This window comes from Salvia hispanica, chromosome 1, assembly GCF_029641045.1.
Source record: "Salvia hispanica isolate PSC_SH4W2 chromosome 1, Shi_PSC_v1, whole genome shotgun sequence".
In the NCBI taxonomy this organism is placed as follows: Eukaryota; Viridiplantae; Streptophyta; class Magnoliopsida; order Lamiales; family Lamiaceae; genus Salvia; species Salvia hispanica.
In genome coordinates, this window is record NC_142692.1 from 12334480 (window position 1) to 12353701 (window position 19222).

General features: G+C 33.9%; 1 protein-coding gene across 3 annotated transcripts; it reads left to right on the forward strand.

Moving 5' to 3' along the window:
- Positions 1–358: 358 nt before the first annotated feature.
- Positions 359–5071, forward strand: LOC125222968 (tubby-like F-box protein 8). Of its 3 annotated transcripts, XM_048125886.2 has the most exons (6): positions 360–689; positions 1010–1051; positions 1498–1956; positions 2138–2225; positions 2936–3068; positions 4154–5071. In XM_048125886.2, the coding sequence occupies exons 3-6, from the start codon at positions 1609–1611 to the stop codon at positions 4857–4859; spliced, it is 1275 nt and encodes a 424-aa protein (XP_047981843.1). In that variant the 5' UTR covers positions 360–689; positions 1010–1051; positions 1498–1608; the 3' UTR covers positions 4860–5071. The 3 variants fall into 3 exon arrangements, with proteins under 3 accessions (XP_088918810.1, XP_047981843.1, XP_047981841.1); XM_089062684.1 differs by lacking the exon at positions 1010–1051 and having other exon boundaries at positions 359–689; positions 1605–1956; XM_048125884.2 differs by lacking the exon at positions 1010–1051 and having other exon boundaries at positions 361–689.
- Positions 5072–19222: the final 14151 nt, after the last annotated feature.

Genomic DNA, 19222 nt, shown 5'->3' on the forward strand with positions numbered 1-19222 from the left:
TTACGTGTTACATTCTGATCTATCAAATTATACAATGGAGCAAATACTATTATATAAAATCTCCTGCTAAAAAAGAAATATTTTATATTCGTTGGGATGGAAGGAGTATAAACATTAAAGTAAGATAGTTGTAGTCATGAAGATGTCATTTCCCCTTCTCTCAAAGTTATGAATTGGAATCATAGAAACAGTTGAAAATGATCAATTTGTAGACATTTCATTGGTGTAGAATATATAAGTAAGTGGTCGGTACATAGAAACTTAATCCGGCTTAATATTATACTCTCATTAAACAGTCAATCATATCCATAAATCCATGTTAACACATACTCCATAATGCAACTAGTATTATGTGAGTAGACTTGCACAGCCAAATTGAAATGACATCATCAATCAGTTTCAACAAAGTCTGGAAATCCTACTGTTGCACCCAAATAAATATACTACTCCAAAACAAACCCACCGGTGACCTAACCAACGATTAAATACTCTATTCTTTCAATTCATGCTTCTTTGGACTACAATTAAGCCCAATTCTTGATAGTGAGTTGCCCTGATGTCTCAGCCACTTTCTATTCATCTGCGTTTCAAAGAAAATTACTACTGGGTTTGGATTTTTACATAGTTTACAATTATATACTTACGCGCTGTGGAGCTGGGGTTTTGAAGAAGCTTTGTCTTTTTTTAAGGTATAGATCTCTGATCTCATTTCCTTCATGTTTCACCTTTGATGCTAAAGGTTGAAGCTTTAGAGTTTTAAGTCAATGCTTCATTTACCTCTACTTTTTTTGCTCACCCTTTTACTTATTTACTTTTAATTTCGGAAAGATAAAGAAGAATCTGTTTCAGACTTATGCTTGAACCCGCTAGGTTCAATCCCTTTTCCGTTCTCCCCCTTTTTAAAGAAAGTGGTTTTGGGGTTATCAAGGCTATTTATGAAATAAAGAATCGCATTAAAGTCTCTCAGCTTAAATATGCCGTATTTATGGTTCTTTGCACTTCTCTGAAGGGAAATATGAAGTTGTGCCCTGTCTTCAACTTCATTTAGCAGGTTTACTTGTCACTCTCACCTTTCTATTTGGTATTATGAACTCAAAATAGTATGATTTCATTAGGTTAGTGGTCTAATTTCTCTAAGCTGCACTAACCTAATCCAATTTTATGATTGAGATAAATCTTGCTACTTTTTTTTGTTTGTTTTTATGGGAAATATCTGTCTTTTGTGTGTGGCTTTACTCGTAGAATGGATGTGTTGTTTATCTGCTCCTTTATTTTCTTATTTTCACTCTGCAAGTACAAAAATGAGAAGCTGCATCTGATTAAGATACTAATTCACTCTTCCTTTTTAGTCCATGTGAAACTATCCTTTTCTACTCTGCTTTAATTTTCTTTTCCTTTTTATTAGTTTATTTTCTTCGCTTCTCCCCATGAATGCTTTTCTCCTTTGTACTTTTATCTTTCCTACCATTGAAATTGTTTTTGTTTATTGACATCCAGGGTGGTCACATTCGAGTGGTCTATAAATTATCGATAAAAGAAAGGATCAATAAAACCTAGCACTTGACTTGATTCTGCAGTTCCTCCCAACTTACCACTTTGGGCAGTTTAATGTCTTTCCGCAGTATAGCTCGGGATTTGAGGGAGAGTTTTGGCAGCCTATCGCGGCGGAGTTTTGACGTGAGGTTGCCAGGACATTATAGGGGGAAATCACATGGTTCGTTCAATGACTTGAGTGACCAGCCTTTGGTTATTCAGAACAGTAGGTGGGCTAATCTGCCGCCTGAGCTCCTTTATGATGTAATTAGAAGGTTGGAGGAGAGCGAGAGCACATGGCCCACCCGGAAACATGTAGTTGCGTGTGCAGCTGTTTGCCGGTCTTGGAGGAGCATGTGCATGGAAATAGTTAAAAATCCAGAATTTTGCGGAAAACTTACTTTTCCTGTTTCTCTTAAGCAGGTATTGACTGTACATTTTCTATTGCCTAATACACAACTTTAATAAAATTTCTTCTTTGACTGTTTCTGCTATCACTTGCTACTATGTTTTACTTGGACAATGCAGCACTTACCTTAGAAATAGAGCTTTCAGGATCTTTACATGAAGTTGATATGAAAACTGCTTTTTTCCTGCTTTGCAGCCAGGGTCACGTGATGGGACTATTCAGTGCTTCATCAAGCGAGACAAATCTAATTTAACCTACCATCTGTTTTTGTGTCTCAGTCCTGGTAAGTTCACTTTTGAATTGGAATATGCTATAACTTGTTCTTCAATTTTGTCGTTTCAGTATTCATTTGCCCTGTGTTTCTCCAATTCAGTTGTGTAAGTCGTAATTTGTATTTCTATTCAATTTTTTATATGTATCAAGTATATCCATCCTTTTATTCTCTGAAGATGACTGTGTTCTCTCTAGTAATTCTTGCTGCATATGTTATATGTGACGAAGGTTTTGTGATTTTAATTTCACAAATGTATTGAAGTCAATCTCATATTACCATTAAAAACGACATCTCAAACTAGGCATGCTAATATTTGTAGAATCTCCTCTTGTTGCTAGTATATGATTTTGTTTATATCTTATCCTAATGAGGTTCTTAAACTTAGTTTTCGTATGGAATTTGATGAAACCGATCATAGGTGGTTCAGTGCTTAATTCAACGCAAGCGTTAAAAAAAGTTTGACTTCAGTTTCAAGAATCATGTCCAGTTGGCAGTGGTGTTTTGCTCATCATTGTTTTTGCGTCTTTGTCGAGGAAATAGATTTTGACTGCCCATTTCCAGGATGTGATAAATTCTAGTTGTATTTCTTTCTGGCATTGTATGAGAATGTAGTGGACATGTGTGTATTTGGAAAAGAATATCTGAAAACATGAATTATGTATTCTTGTACATTGGGAGAATGTTTTGAGAAATGACCCTGTATCATTTTTTATTTGCAGCTCTGCTAGTTGAAAATGGGAAGTTTCTTCTCTCAGCTAAAAGAACTCGGAGAACAACTTGTACAGAATATGTTATCTCTATGGATGCAGATAACATCTCCAGATCAAGTAGCACATACATCGGCAAACTAAGGTAGGCTTTAATTTCTTACAGTCCTATTATCCTATTGTGTGTTTACCTCCAACTCTTCCAAGAGTATATTTATTGCTTATAGAAGGTTCTTGATTTTAGTTGTTCCAATTAGTCTCTCCGTCTACGAAAAGTTTGGAACATTGTGGGTCACACAAGCTTTAATAGAATGTTAGGTAGATATTTAGTTGGTTGAGAGTGTCCCATCAAAGGCAAATAAGATGGTGGGATATGTATAGGTTCTTTTGTAAATAAGGAGTATTTTTGCGGTAAAGAGGAAAGTTTTGCACTCGTTGTGGAAGCCTAATAAGGTAATAGTTGCACACTCTTGGTGGACGGGTGGAGTCTTTTTTTTTAAATAGTCAACCCTGTGAGTGTGTGTATGAGTCAAAAAAAACAATAGTCCACCCCCATAGGTTAAGCAAAGGCGGAGTTTTTACCTGTTGTTTCTACTTTCAAAAACAAGGATGTTACTACTTACTTGTATTATACAGCATTAAAAATGATGAATTTCAGCTTTCTTTACACGAATACGATAACCTCTATATTGACTGGTTCAAAAGAGATCAACTTTATTGACTCTAGTCTTGACTGCATCATTTTTCGGTCTCAGGAAGTGCCTGATGTATAGTTCCAGAAGATAAAGACTTATTTTCAAAACTTTATTTCATATTTAGCTTAAAAGTCATGGCATGAAGATAAGTTATTCAGACCCTGTTTCAAAATACTGTATATTAATAGGTTTGGCATGAAGATCATTTCCATGTTGCCCTGCAATGATTTTTCATATTTGCAGAGTACTTATGGTTGAAACTAATCTTATCAATAAATTTTGCGACTACTACACGAGAGGCCCCTCTAGAGCTACAGGCCTTTTTCTTAATTTGTTGTGCAATTGTTTAGCAAATAGCAATACCATAAGGCATAAATGAGACGTAACATAAACCAGAGTAAATTAGATTATCTTGAATGATTGTCGACTAAATTGTTGTGTATAGTTTAAGCTTGCTGTTACACCTTGAAATGCCTACTTTAACTGTAGTACTTTTTTTAGCATGTTACTGAATTATATTGATGCCAAATGGCAGATCAAATTTTCTCGGTACGAGGTTTTTGATATACGACACACAACCTTGTTCCAACGTCCCACCACCAGGGAGGTCGAGCCGCCGATTCTACTCCAAGAAAGTATCTCCAAAAGTGCCGACAGGGAGTTACAACATAGCTCAAATCACCTACGAGCTGAATGTGCTTGGCACACGCGGTCCACGGAAGATGAACTGCATTATGCACTCGATCCCCGCCGCGTCCATCGAACCTGGTGGCATGGTGCCCGGCCATCCGGAGCTTCTGGCAAGATCCCTAGAGGACTCATTCCGAAGCATCTCGTTCTCACAGTCTCTAGACCACTCCACTGAATTCAGCAGCACGAGATTTTCCGAGATGGCCCGCTTGTCGAATGAGGATGATAATAGCAAAACGCGGCCGTTGGTTCTGAAGAATAAGGCTCCCCGGTGGCACGAGCAGTTGCAGTGCTGGTGCCTCAACTTCCGGGGAAGGGTGACAGTTGCATCCGTGAAGAATTTCCAGCTGATTGCTTCGACAGAAGCAGTTGCTGCTAGCGCCGCCCCGACGACTTCCCAGCCGGTGGCCTCGGACCAGGACAAGATAATTTTGCAGTTTGGTAAGGTTGGGAAGGACATGTTCACCATGGATTATAGGTATCCATTGTCTGCATTTCAGGCATTTGCAATCTGCCTAAGCAGCTTTGACACAAAACTAGCTTGTGAATAGACGAAATTATCCCTGGCTTGATTCTACTGAACCGAACTCCTTGCACGTGTGAGAATGAGATGGTGTTTGTAGCTCTGTCTTTGTTTGTGGATAAATGATTTTCTCCATCTTTATTTAGGGAGGATGATGACGATTGTTAGTTTGTATTTTATTTGCCACCATAATATGATTCCCAGCTTGCTAGAAATAAGACTTCTTGATTCAAGACTTAATTCTAATATTAATCGAGTATAAATACATTTGTGGTTGTATGGATTATTTTAAATTTAGATCTATGTAAATCAAGCTTATAAAAGTGCTAAATTTCCAATTGAGGAAGCGCTATCTTTACAGTGTAACACAATAAATGCAGTCTACTTTTACACGCCATAAACCGAAATAGTTCATTCCTGAAAACTGTTCAGCCTCAAGCCTTGTTGTCGACATTCTTTGAGCGATTGTTTTGGTACTGATTTCCTTCCCACAAACGGCGCCGCGTTATAAAACAATGAAGAACACAAACACACGATCAACACAAGGTATTAACGTGGTTTGATCTTAAAGATCTACATCCACGGAAAAAAGTGAGAAATGGATCATATTTTGATCATTTATTGTGATCTATTTGATAAAAAAAAGAAAGACATTAATTCTCTGTATCAATTTCAGTTGCAAATGACAAGTGACGGGTTAATTGATTTTTGTAATCCAAATTGTAAGGTATTAGGTGATGAAATTTGTGATAAGTTAGGGGATAAATAGGAAGTGAGATAAAAGTACTAGTCCTACTACAAATTACCATATCTAATATGTTTACACTCAACGGTAATGTGAGTAAGGAAAGAAATCCGACGAAACGAAGATCAAGTGTACAAATATTACCATATTCACAAATTCGCTCCCTTTCTAATTAGGAAAGAATTTGGCAATAAAATCAACGGTCTTCAATCTCACAAAATCACAAACAGAAACACACAGCGCAATTTCTCTCCGGTGGAATACCCGCGATGTCCCTAATCCTGCGGTTTCTGCTCAATCTCCTCAGAATGAAAAGGCAAAAAGTAGGGTCTGCCAAATCCAATGTACGCGTGTTGGATGTGCGACAAGGTTTTCCAAGGGAGGATCATCACAATCACATTTACAACTTGGCTAATGCATGCTCGCACCGGCCAGGCTTTGCGGAAGCACCAGGATAGATCCACAATTAACTCAACTTGTACTTGAACCTGCTGCCGCCTCCGGAATAGGATTATTAATTCTTATAAACCTAATTTTACTTTCTCTCTGTCTATTCCACCACCAACATCAACTTCATCTTCATCATTTTTCCTTACCCAAAATTAGGGTTTTACGGGTCCATTAATGAAATTTGATATTCATGTCAAGGAGTGCCGTTTAATGATTCAAAATAGGTTGAGTATTGCTTTTGATTTCCCTTACCACCCAAATTAATGCGTATGTGCAACTTTGAGTGTATCATTATTTTTTTCGACTAAATTTCAAGTTTGAAGGAAAATTTAGAATTCTGTTAAAGTTGATAACGAACTAATTACATTAATTTTTTGTTAATTCTTGTTTCCTAATAATAAAATTCGGAATAGCGGCTACAGTGTTCTCCTCATAAAATTGAAAATTAGGATATCTATTAATTCGAGTACAAGTAGAATTATCCATTAATCAAACAGATTCCGAGATAGACTAATTCTTCCATCCTAAAAAGATGGACTACTAATTTTACTATTTTGAGTCGTCTTCCAATATTAAATCAAGTCTAAATATGTTTTATGCAATTACACACTAATATGGACTCCAGTCTCCATGCACAATCTACTATCACTACTTTTACTACATTTTCCTTTCCTCTCTTTTACTTTTTCCAATCTATCTCTTATTTTAATAATTACACATTAAAATCTCATGCGTCATGTTATACAAGTTTGTCTATATTTTTAGGATAGAGGGAGTATTGAGCTTTACTTCAAGAATCATACGAATTGGCGGAGGCCTCCTGAACTTCGAAAGAATCTTTTTATCCTCTGAAAATTCTTTGCCCTCACACCCTCCAGCTCCATCCCCGATTAAGTGGTACTTCCTCAATCTCTAATAATTTGTCACTATTTGAGCAGACACGAGTTTTAAAAAATGTAATAGAAAGTGAGTTGAAAAAGTTAGTGACATGTGAGTACTACTTTTATATAATAGTTTTATACTCCATCCGTTCTGCGGTAGTTGAGTCATTTCATTTTCTGCACAGTTTTGGAAAAATCATAATAAATGGAGTAGTTAAAATGAAGAGAGAGTAAAGTAAGTGACAAAATAAGATAGATAAGAGTTTATCTACATTATTCTCTCTTACTTTACTTTTTTCCACTTTAACTATTTATTGTCATTTTTCTAAAACGAGCGCAGAAAATGAAATGACTCAACTACCGCGGAATTGAGAGAGTAATACAATGTGAGTGCGAATGAGTTAGTGGAATGTGTGATCCACTAACAAAAATGGTAAAAGTGAAATGTGACAAATTTTTAGGGACAGACGAAAATGGAAACAAGTGACAAATTTTCAGTGATGAAGGGATTATAGAGTAACTCGGCTCGAGTTTTTTAAAATGTAATAGAAAGAAAATAGAAAAAGCCAGTGGATTTTGGAACCTACTTTTATTTGATAATTAGTTTATAATAATAAAATGTGAGTGGAATAAATTAATAGAAAGTGTTGTCTATTAACAAAAATAGAAAAAGACATTTAATAATGACAAAAGAAGAAAACTTGAGACACTAAGGCATGTTTGGTATGAGTGATAACTCATCTAAGGATGGAATTTTATGAACAAAAATACCAAACATTATTGTGGATTGATGGAGTATAACACTGATAGAGCCAGAATTTCGACTCTGGAAGCCCCAAATCACGATTAACAGTTGTAGGATATATATTTAAATCTCCTTCGGCAATTCTTGGATACAATATGTTTGCTTGTCGACGTCGATAAAGGATGTTAAAGAATCAAAGTCACCCATAGTTTAATGGAGGGAGTATAACAATGACGAAGGTAGTGATTGTAGTTAAAAATGGTTTCCACGTCGATAGACCATACAAAACTTCAAATGAAATTGATAGAGAAATGAATCAATGTGCAATGAAATTGCAGAAAAACTGAGATGAGTAATTAGTTGTGTGTATAATAATAGAATATATTTTTGTAAGTGAAACAAATAATAAAATCAAACTAAATTAAATTATAGGAGTAGTAGTAAAAGACAAAAAAAATCCACAATGAATCAAAACTTGCCTAAATTGAACCTGAATTAACATTAGTATAAACTATAAAAGAATTTGGTCGGACATGCTATTCCATCCCTGCAAATACAATCAAAATGAAATGGAAATGGACCATCCAATACCACTAATGACTAATCATCATCATACTTTAATCAATTTGACGTAACATGTTACGGGATTTCATGACTTTTGGAATTTCTCAATAAAATAGAAATCTAACACAAAATGCATGTGTGTTGAGTTTGTTAAATAACTTGATCCAAAATCTTCTCATGTTTAATACTCCTGAATAGTAGTTTATCCATAACAAAATCTCCGATGAGGACAGATGTAATCCATAATCGAGAGATTATTGATCAGTTAAATAATTTGATATGGTTCTTGGATCAATCATGTCAATTATTAATGTTGTACAAGTCGAACACATTTGTGTTATTTCAAAATTTGTTTCGATGTTATCAGTTTTTTTGTATAAATAACCTATAAATTAATTAAATACGTAGTAAATTGAATCATAACTTTCGCAATCTCATACCGCTAGCTGGTGGTACTTTAAATTGGTTCATTTCGAATAATTATGCACTTTCTTCATCGTGGAAGTTTCTAGTAATTGATGTAGTCATGTAACACCTCATGAATAGATCAATTCTCCACTAAAAGCGAGTGTACCTTTTAATATTCGTTATCTTCTTTACCTCATGTATGAAGATTTTCAAGGGAGAATATGGTCATTTCAATTTTAATAAGTCTACAAATGTTTACATATGATTCCACCGCATTATTTTATTTAAGGGAAAATTAATGTTTGGCGATTTTGTACAGAATTCAAATTTAAAATAAAATACGGAGTACTATATAGTACTACTAAGTTTCAGCTTTTTCTAATTTTCTATCTGGATTTTAATTTAGGACAAAATGAAGGTGATGCGCTCAAATTAAAATAGACTTGAAAAAAAATTACGCTTACATAGAGAAATAATAAATTTTAATAACATAAACACAAAATCTGCGCTATTTTAGCTAAAACGTTATTAATTTCTTCAAAAGCGTCGTGTTCTCCATGGAGAGTGGGCAATATGCATTTAATTTGCACATATTGATGGAGAGATCCTAGCAACTAAAATATTGGAGGAATCTTAAAGAGTTGAAACTTGGTGTATTTTATTTTTAATTTTTATAATTGTGTGCAAAATCAGAATTCACCCAAATTTGGTATTACCATTACGGAAATTTTACATTTAAATTATGGATGAACTTGGTGAAAAAATTGTTTTTAGTTCGTTACTCTGAGGCTCTGAGCCCTGAGGAGCGTGTAATTAGGAAATTATTAGTATACTTATAGTAATCATAGATTTTATTTGGAACAATACATTGATCCGGATTGTACGAATAAATTAAAATTGTAATTACAGTTACTAGAATAAAATATTATACTCTTGTCTTGATGTCAAAAAGAAAGTTTGGCCTCCCTCGTTTTTGTATAAAATGTAGATGTTTCTAAATTTTTTTGGAGATGATAAAATAATTAAGCTGTTTGTTTGCATGATCACATTAATTCATGTAGTAGTACAACTTTAGGGTGCGTTTGATTGGTACGAGAGTATAATGCAAAAAAACTAGATATAGATAGTGTTTTCGGGCCGAAAGTAAGATAGTGTCATGGTAGTCTTTTTAAAATGTTGTTTGATACACAAATTAGAATTGTAGATATAAAATTGTAAGGACAAAAATACCCTTATATATTCAATTTCTTTGATACATCTTAAATGTATATTTTTTAAAATTAATTTAATTATATAATTGATTAATTAAATAAATTGAATGATTCACGATTGATTGGTAAGTATTATTATTAATTAAAGCAAAATTGATTTGATTATTCTTCATTAAGGCACATAATTAAAGCTTTCTTATATACATCTTCTTCTTCTCTAAATCCAAACAATTTCATCCTAGATCATATTCAAAATATCATAAAATAATAAAGAAGATTTGTAAGACAACACAAACCCATAGAATTTTATCGATAGAACACACAACAAATCGACAGGCTCCCACCCAATCCACGAGAAATGGATGAGTTGCGAAAAATTTAAAAAACTAATGTAGTTAGAAAATTCCTCATCTATGGTGGATGAAGAAATCTTCGACATGCGGAGGAAGAAATCTGTCGACGGGCGAGAGACTACAATCAAACAGCGGCGAGCCTTCTTTACAAAGTACGTTCTGGTTTCAACTTTTTACTCATATGTTCATTTTTTCCATCTCATTCTTGTTTAATCAATTTCATTATACATAATTATCGAAATATATATCCTATCAAATCTGATGTATTTTTAGATTTCTATTTCTCAATATCAATTTTGGTCGAGAATTTAAAAAATACTACCTCCGTCCCCCAAATTTTGACACAGTTTACCATTTCGGTCCGTCCTTGAAAATTTGACACACTTCACTTTTTACCATTTTTGGTAGTGAACCCCATATTCCACTAACTCATTCCTACTCACATTTTATTATAAAACTAATACTTTAAAAGTAGAACCCACGTCCCACCAACTTTTTCAAAGCACTTTCCATTACATGTCTTAAAATCCGTGTCGGGTCAAACCGTGTCAAAATTTGGGAGACGGAGGTAGTATTTACTATCAATTATTCGGATTAATTGGCTCTCTCTCTCTCTCCCTCCCTCCCTCCCTCCTATATATTTCTATTTTTGTCATATTTTACTAACTAGATAACTTCTATATTGATTTTTTGTGCAATCTGCTATTGTTACTTTTTTTTTTGTTACAGAAATTAGATATAAATGCATCAATTAATTGATATATGTCATTATCATAATAAAATTGGGTTAATATTTATACATTTTAAGAGCAATTTACAGTACCTACCTGGTGGAAAAAGTCAATGAATCTCATCTCACCCTTAATTTTTTTATACCACCTTTATATATGTAATTTCTAATTAAGTCCCTCTTTAACGCCAAAAAATATTTGACTGAACCTCCTATAGTCCTATTAATAGTCACCTTAACCTTATATTATAACTTCAAGAGTAAGAAACGGAAGGCGAAGCTCACCTGCTGTCAATTTCTTTGAAGATGCAATATAATTCCAATGATCCAATCTTATTAATATAAATTACATATGGGAATAACATGACATTTTTACAAAGTATACAAACCAGGCAAATTAAATAATAATACATCTAACCTCTTACTATAGTACAGTTCTACTTCTGCTTGAACATTAATCCAATCTCAAGTACTGAAAATCAGACGATTATATATTAAACTGAAGCTTTATTCAAATCTCTAATTACTCTCCGATAACAAAACTAGAGCATGAAATAAAAATAGAAAACATCAAACAATGAATATACTAAATATACATACACATGATCACAGATATATGTATGTGTAAATGGTGTTCAAATGGTATCTGGTGCATGTTAATTTCGTAGTGACAAATTAAAAGCTATAATCTCTGTTAATGAACAAATCTGCAACGCCCAAATTGTATTCACCTAAAATATAGTAGTATCCCCAAATTAAACCTGAAATTTACCGACCTAAAAAACTAGGAAATCAAACAAAACCGAGCATGAAATGAAACATAAAATCAGCAAGTGATAGATTATATAAACTAGAAACCGAAAGTAATTTTATAACTATATACATAGACGTAACTATCTGTATCTCTAGAGTGAGTAAAATTGAAAACCAAGTATATTTACAATTCACCGAAATGATAAGCCGTTGGAATGAAAAAGCCCTCAAATTTTGGAGCTTTTGATCAAAGGCTTGGTCTTGCGGTAGATATCGGCGATGGCCAAAACGCGCTTTCTTCTTCGGGGCAAGGCTTCTTCTAGAAACTTCTCCTCCGGATTAATCACGGTGGATGAAGACGCCTCCTCGCCCACGCTTTCAGCTTCTCTATTCTCCTTGATTTCCAATTCCAACCACAAATGATGAAAATCGGGGGCCAAATCGCCGCTGCTCAATTGAATCAGCTGCGCCACTGCGTCCATCTCTAGCTGTGTCAGTCTCGATTCCATCTCGCTTCTTTGGATTTCTGTTCACCTTTATTTAACGGATATATATGTGTTTATCAGAGAAAGAGTTTGTAGAAGAAATAGTATTTGATATTTGTGGGATGCTTTTTAAACAAGAATTACTATCCACTGGGCCACCTCATTAAGTCTTGTTTTTAAAGGACGAAATTGCCCTTTTTATAATTCTTTTTGGATATATTTTCAATTGTACGTGATTAAATGAAAACTCTAAATTGTACAAATTCAAAACTATGATTTGGACCATTGAAAAATGTCAACATATCACAAAAAACCATCAACAGAAAAATGTCTACAGAATTTCATCGGAAATCAATGATTGATGATGTGTTGGACATGTTGTGCTTTGCTTTGTTTTCTCTAGTACATTGGACATGTTGTGTTTATTGTATCGTGAGGTGTTGCTTTTAGGTGGTTTTCAAAGGCTTGTTTTGGATGCTTTTAATTTATGTTTTTTCCTGGTGCTTGCTTAGTCTTCTTCTTAGAGCATCTCCAATGGCAATAGCCCAATCATATGCCATCAATAGTCTAGAAAAAAAACTCCTCTGACTATATCATCTAGGACTAGAAACTGTCTGCCACATCATCAAGACAAGAAACTGTACAAGCAACAGCCTAGCCATAGGCCAGCAAAATTATAAAAAATAAATACTCCCTCCGTCCCAAGATAAGTGATCTACTTCTTTTGGGCACGAGATTTAATGAATGACATTTAAATAAGTTAAAGTGGAGAGAGTAAAGTATGAGAGAGAAAAAAGTAGAGGAGATGAGAGAATAAAGTAGGTGGAGAATAAAGTGAGAGAGATGACTTTTTTTCTAAAAATGGAAATATGTCACTTATAGTGGGACACCCCAAAAAGGAATACAAGTCACTTATCTTGGGACGGAGGGAGTAAATTATATTCACGCAAATACGGAGTTAAATTTTACGACACAAATACGAGGACAATACAACCATTTTATTAAAATAAAAAAAAGTACATCCTAAAAAAAATTACATAATTTTAAAAAATACATAAAATATATATATATAGGGTCTTATTAGGTTGAGATTTTTGGGCCTAATTGAGAATTGAGATGCAACCACAACCACTCATTCGCGCGATGTCAACAGCCTGTAGTTTATGTCAACAGGGGGTATTTTTGTCATTTCAGTTCTAAAATGTTTAAACTGTATTCTAAACACGCTGTAAAACTTTGAACAGTTTCTCAAAGTTCTCTCCCAAGTTTCAGTCGCGATTCATCGCGATTCTAAATACAATTTTGCATCTTCTCTCCTTTTCGTCGCGATTCATCTCCTAATCTTAGATTTCGGTCAGTTTTCTACATCAATTAATTTCGAAAAATGAGGATCGAAGAAATAGTTGAAGCTGAAGCGGCGATTGCATCCAGAAAAAGGCATTCCAAATCGGCGGTCGTTGAATCGACTTCTTCAGGTTAAGAAATTGATTCAAATTTTAAGTATATTGCTTCGATTTTAGTGTATTACAACACATCTGGATTTGTTTTCTTATGAAATCGATTTCTGCTGATTTTTTTTTTGTTGATTAGCGATGGTAGAATCGGAAGAGATGGAAAGGAACAATGCTTCTGGAAAAAATAGAAGAGGACAAGCATCACCTTCTAGTTAAGGATTTGTTTAAATTTTTAAGATTATTGACATTTTATACAATAGCTACTGACCTAGCTATAATAATATATTGTTGACATAGTGTACGATTGTTTGAATGACTGTTGACATAATTATATTGACATAGTGTATGCTTGTTTGACGAAGTGTATGTTTGTTTGAATGGTTGTTAGGATGGTTGTAAAAAACACATGTATGGCTGTAATAGCATGTCAATAGCTATTGACATAGTGTATGCTTGTTTGAATAGGTGTTGACATAATGATATTGACGTAGTGTATGCTTGTTTGACATATTGTATGCTTGTTTGAATGGCTGTTAGGATGGCTGTAAAAAACATATATATGGTTGTAGTAGTATATCAATAGCTATTGACATATTGCGTGTTTGTTTGAATAGTTGTTGACATAGTCATATTTATGTGAACAGAGTATGCTTGCCATAAACTTTATAAGATAATCAACAGGGTATGTCAACATTATAAACTTAACTATTGACATAATAGTAATAAGATAACTGTTCTTGTTATATATGGGATATACCTGTTAATGACAGAGTATACTTAATGCTTAAACTTTTGTTAATTGTGCTTGGTATATCTATTGACATAATTTTAGTAATATACATGCACTTGCTGTCAACAGAGTATACTTGTTATTGTCATGATATTGTGTATAATTGATATAGATTTATTATATTTGATTTTAAACCAATAACAGAAAAATATCAAAGCGAAAAAGGAGTACCTTAGTATCTCAGAAAGAGTTGATGATTATTGAGAAAAAACAAAAGAAAAGTGTAGAGGATGAAAAACAGATTGAGATTGCTGAAAATTTATTTCAAAGACTTCTAGTGAAAAGGAAACCGTTGTTTTTTGTTGATGCAATAAGCAAACTGAATTAGGAACAGATTAATGCTGTGAAGGAGTTGGGTTTTGAGAGTATCCTACATTTCAACATTGATTACATTCCTAGTAGATTAGCATTCTCATTATTAAAAAGTTTTGATGAAAAAAAGTGCAAGATAAAGCTTTATAATGGGAAAAAAAAATCATATCATTGAAGAGAATCTGTTCACTTATGTTCGCAGATATTCAAGGAGGAACACAGTTCAAGAGAATGTTCTTGGTCCTGTTAGAATCAGCATTGATTGAGCAATCAACATGTGGAATGATAAAATCTAAGATTGGAGAGATAATTGATGATCTGGATAACGTGAGAAATATCAACTGTTGTTCATATACAATGTTTGTGCTCAAGTTTGCAATGGAAAATTGGTCGAAGACAGAGAAGAACGCCTTTGCAGGACCACTTCCCTTCCTTATGGTTTGTTTTACATTTTGCATTACACATTATTAACCGTTAACATGATTACATTAGGTTGTATGTGTAAGTGATATAGCTTGTACTATAGTTGTAATAAGTTGTATTAGTTATTTAAGTGGCTTGTGTATTGAGTTGACACTAAACACTAGTAATTGACATGCATTTTTTAACATATGCAGCTCTGCTACTTAGACAGAGTTACACAAGATAAGCGTTCTGTTCCTCGGACATTTCCATTAATGAAAGGATGGAAAAGTGAGCATGTTTAGGCTAGAGAAGATAGAGAGACCAATGCAGAAGTTTTTGGTTCAGGACGTATAAAGAAGAGATACATTCGTAATGAGGAGCAGCAGCAAGGGAATGAAGAACAAAGTCTTGATGTAGATGACAGATGACAGTGGAGTTGGGTCTTCTTCTCAGAACCTACTCCCATCAGATATGGTGATAAATGTATTGCTTCACGATGATTGCATCAATTTACAATAACCAGAGGTTGCCGATGTTACAACTGACTCATGATTGGATAGAAGCAAACATGGACAAATTGCTTGAGCTAAACAACAAGTACAAGGAGTTGGTTAGTTGTAGAAACAAGAAATGAAAAAAATGTGATTTTAATGTTTGATGTTAACTTAATTTTTGGATGAGTTTTAAAACTATTATTGTGGATTATGACTTTTGAACTTATCAGTTATATCAAATGTTAATCAGTTCAACAAATTATAATGAAATGTCAACAACCTATAACCAAATGTCAACAGCTTGTATAAAGTGTCAACAACTCGGAAAACAAATATTATACTCCATCCGTCCCAAGTTACTTGAGTCGTATTCCTTTTTGGGTTGTCCCAAGTTACTTGAGTCATTTCTATTTTTGGCTAAAAACAAAACATCTAATCACACTTACTTTTTTCTTTTTTTACTTTACTCTCTCTTCTTTCTCTTACTCCCTCCGTCCGCGATTAGGAGTCCCGGTCATTTTTGCACACCCGTTTTATAAAAATCATAAAAAATAGTTAAAGTGTAGAAATGGTAAAGTAAGAGAGAGAATAATGTTGACAAGATGTCAACATTATTCTCTCTCTTACTTTACCATTTTTCCACTTTAACTATTTTTTATCATTTTTATAAAATGGGTGCGCAAAAGTGACCGGAACTCCTAATCGCAGACGGAGGGAGTACTTTATTCCCTTCTCTACTTTATTTAACTCATTAAATACAACTTTCTTAAATCTCGTGCCGAAAAGAAACGCCTCAAGTAACTTGGGACGGAAGGAGTAATTAAAAAAGAAAATCATACGATAGATGTCAGTAGAGAGCAAAATCAAATATCCCAAACTAATAAGAAAATGTCAATAACTTGTAGTATATGTTAACAACAAAAAAACAACTCTGATTGTTGTTGACATGGCTTGTACGTGTAGTTGACATGACTTATAATTGTTGTTGACATGTTTTCTATGAGTAATTGACATGGCTTGTACGTATAGTTGACATAGTATGTAACATAGTTGACATGACTTGTATGTGTAGTTGACACGATATGTACCGTAGTTGACATGACTTGTATGCGCCGTTGACACAATGTGCACCATAGTTGACATAATTATATTAGTTGTTGACACGGTTAGTATATATAGTTGACATGATTTTTAATTGTAATTAACCTTAAAAACATGAATTGTAGGCAGGATTGGGGCAGTCTGGACAACCTCATCGGCGAGGAGCACGGAAGGAAGCCTGACTCCAACTTATATTGAAATGTCAACTTATAACCAAATCTCAACAGCTTGTATAAAGTGTGTACAACTCAGAAAACAAATCTTAAAATTAAAAGAAAATCATGCGATAGATGTCAATAGAGAGCAAAATCAAATATTAACAACTAATAAGAAAATGTCAATAACTTGTAGTATATGTTAACAACTATAAAACAACTCTGATTGTTGTTGACATGACTTGTACGTGTAGTTGACATGACTTATAATTGTTGTTGACATGTTTTCTGTGTGTAGCTGACATGGCTTATACGTATAGTTGACATAGTATGTAACATAGTTGACATGACTTGTACGTATAGACATTATTTATGTCAACTACGATGTCAACAACGTTATTTATGCCAATTATTATGTCAACAACAACATTCTACAACTAATTAATGTCAACAACATATATTTTCATGTCAACGACCTATATTATTTATGTCAACAACAACATTTTACATATAATTCATGTCAACAATAATGTTTTACATATAATTCATGTCAACAACAATGTTTTACATATAATTTATGTCAACAACATTTTTCATAAAATTTATGTCAACAACCTATATAATTCATGTCAACAACACACGTTATTATGTCAACGAGCTATATAATTCATGTCAAGAATAAATATTTTCATCTCAACAAACTATATAATTAATGTCAACTGCAACGTTTTACATATAATTAATGTCAACAACAACATTAAAAAAGGGAGATGGCTAATTTCCAATTGAGGAATATCACCAAACACCTAGAGTGCATTATGAGTAAGCTTATTCCCCAATCCAATCCAATCCAATTCCTCCAGACTATCATCACCAAATCACAGATCAAAAGAGGCGGTTGGAGATGTAGGAGAATGGAGTCAGTGCCGACGCGGTGGAGGATTTCGCCGGCGACGGCGGATGCGGCGAGAAGTCAGGGTACTTGACGGCGGGACGGCGGCGGAGCATAGAGAGAGGTCAAAATCTGAGCATATAATATGCAAATATACAACAATTCTAACTAATTAAATAATTGCAACAACACTAAATTAGTAAATTAAAAATTGATTTCATCTGAATTGAGGATTCGCGATTTCATCTGAATTGAGTATTTCATCTAACTAATTAAATAATTGCAACAACACTGTCGTCCACCGCGCCTCAGAGGCGGCAGAGGTAGATGGGGCCGATGTCGTCGCTCCTGATCGAGCTTATCAGACTCCGATCCTCTCTCCACACCTTCGAATTTGTACTCCGCCGCCAAACTCGTCGGAAATTCAGTTTCACCATCTCGATAGGTAGTTGCTGCACAATCTCTGTACGGCGTTCAAATTCTACCTAGAGTTTCAATTTTCATCTTCTTTCTCGATTTTCTGTATTTTCTGATCTCCAATTCTCTCTATGATGGAGGAATACAATCATGAGATGAACGAAGCTCGAATTCGATGTGCAATTTTGTGTAAGGAGATTCCTCAGTGTATGGAAGGAACACCTCAGAGATGGAGAAAGAGAGATCGAGAAGCAGAGAGCAAAAGATGGGAGTTGTTGAATTTAATCACCATAAAATTACCATTATACCCTTTTGTTATAAATTAATCTAAAAATATTTTTTATGTGGCAAAATCTGGACCACTCATTTAATAAAAATGAGTGGCTGATATTACATCTCATTTCTCAATTACCCTAAAAAATCTCAATTGATCATGGACCTATATATATATATATATATATATATATGGGTGCGATCATATCATAACTCATATTTATGTGATAACCTAATAACCCTATCATTTTATGGGTCAAAAGTATCATTTTTACTAAAAATGATATTTATACACGATAAAATGATATTTTTTCAGCATGCATAAAATGATACTTTTATTCCATAAAATGATATTCTGTTCCATAAAATGATATTTTTCGTCCATAAAATGAGGGTTATTAGGTTATCACATAAATATGAGTTATGATATGATCGCACCCCTATATATATATAGAGAGAGAGAGAGAGTTGTGATCAATGTCGAACCAATTTTAAAGACCGAACTAGAAACCAAATCTGGGCCATTAGATCTAGTTTTTTTGATGAGATGTGCTGCTGTGAAAAAATTTCCGGCTTCATTACAAGCCCATTTTACTTCATTATATAGGTTTATTACTTCATTCTGTACTTCAAATGCTTCTACACATACTTCATTCCAACAATTTATTACATTATTCCATGTGTTTATTAAACCATATTAGCGCATGGCGTTGGTGATAGATATTGTAGAGAGAAAGAACGACACGCGACGGCGAAACCACATTTACGTACTG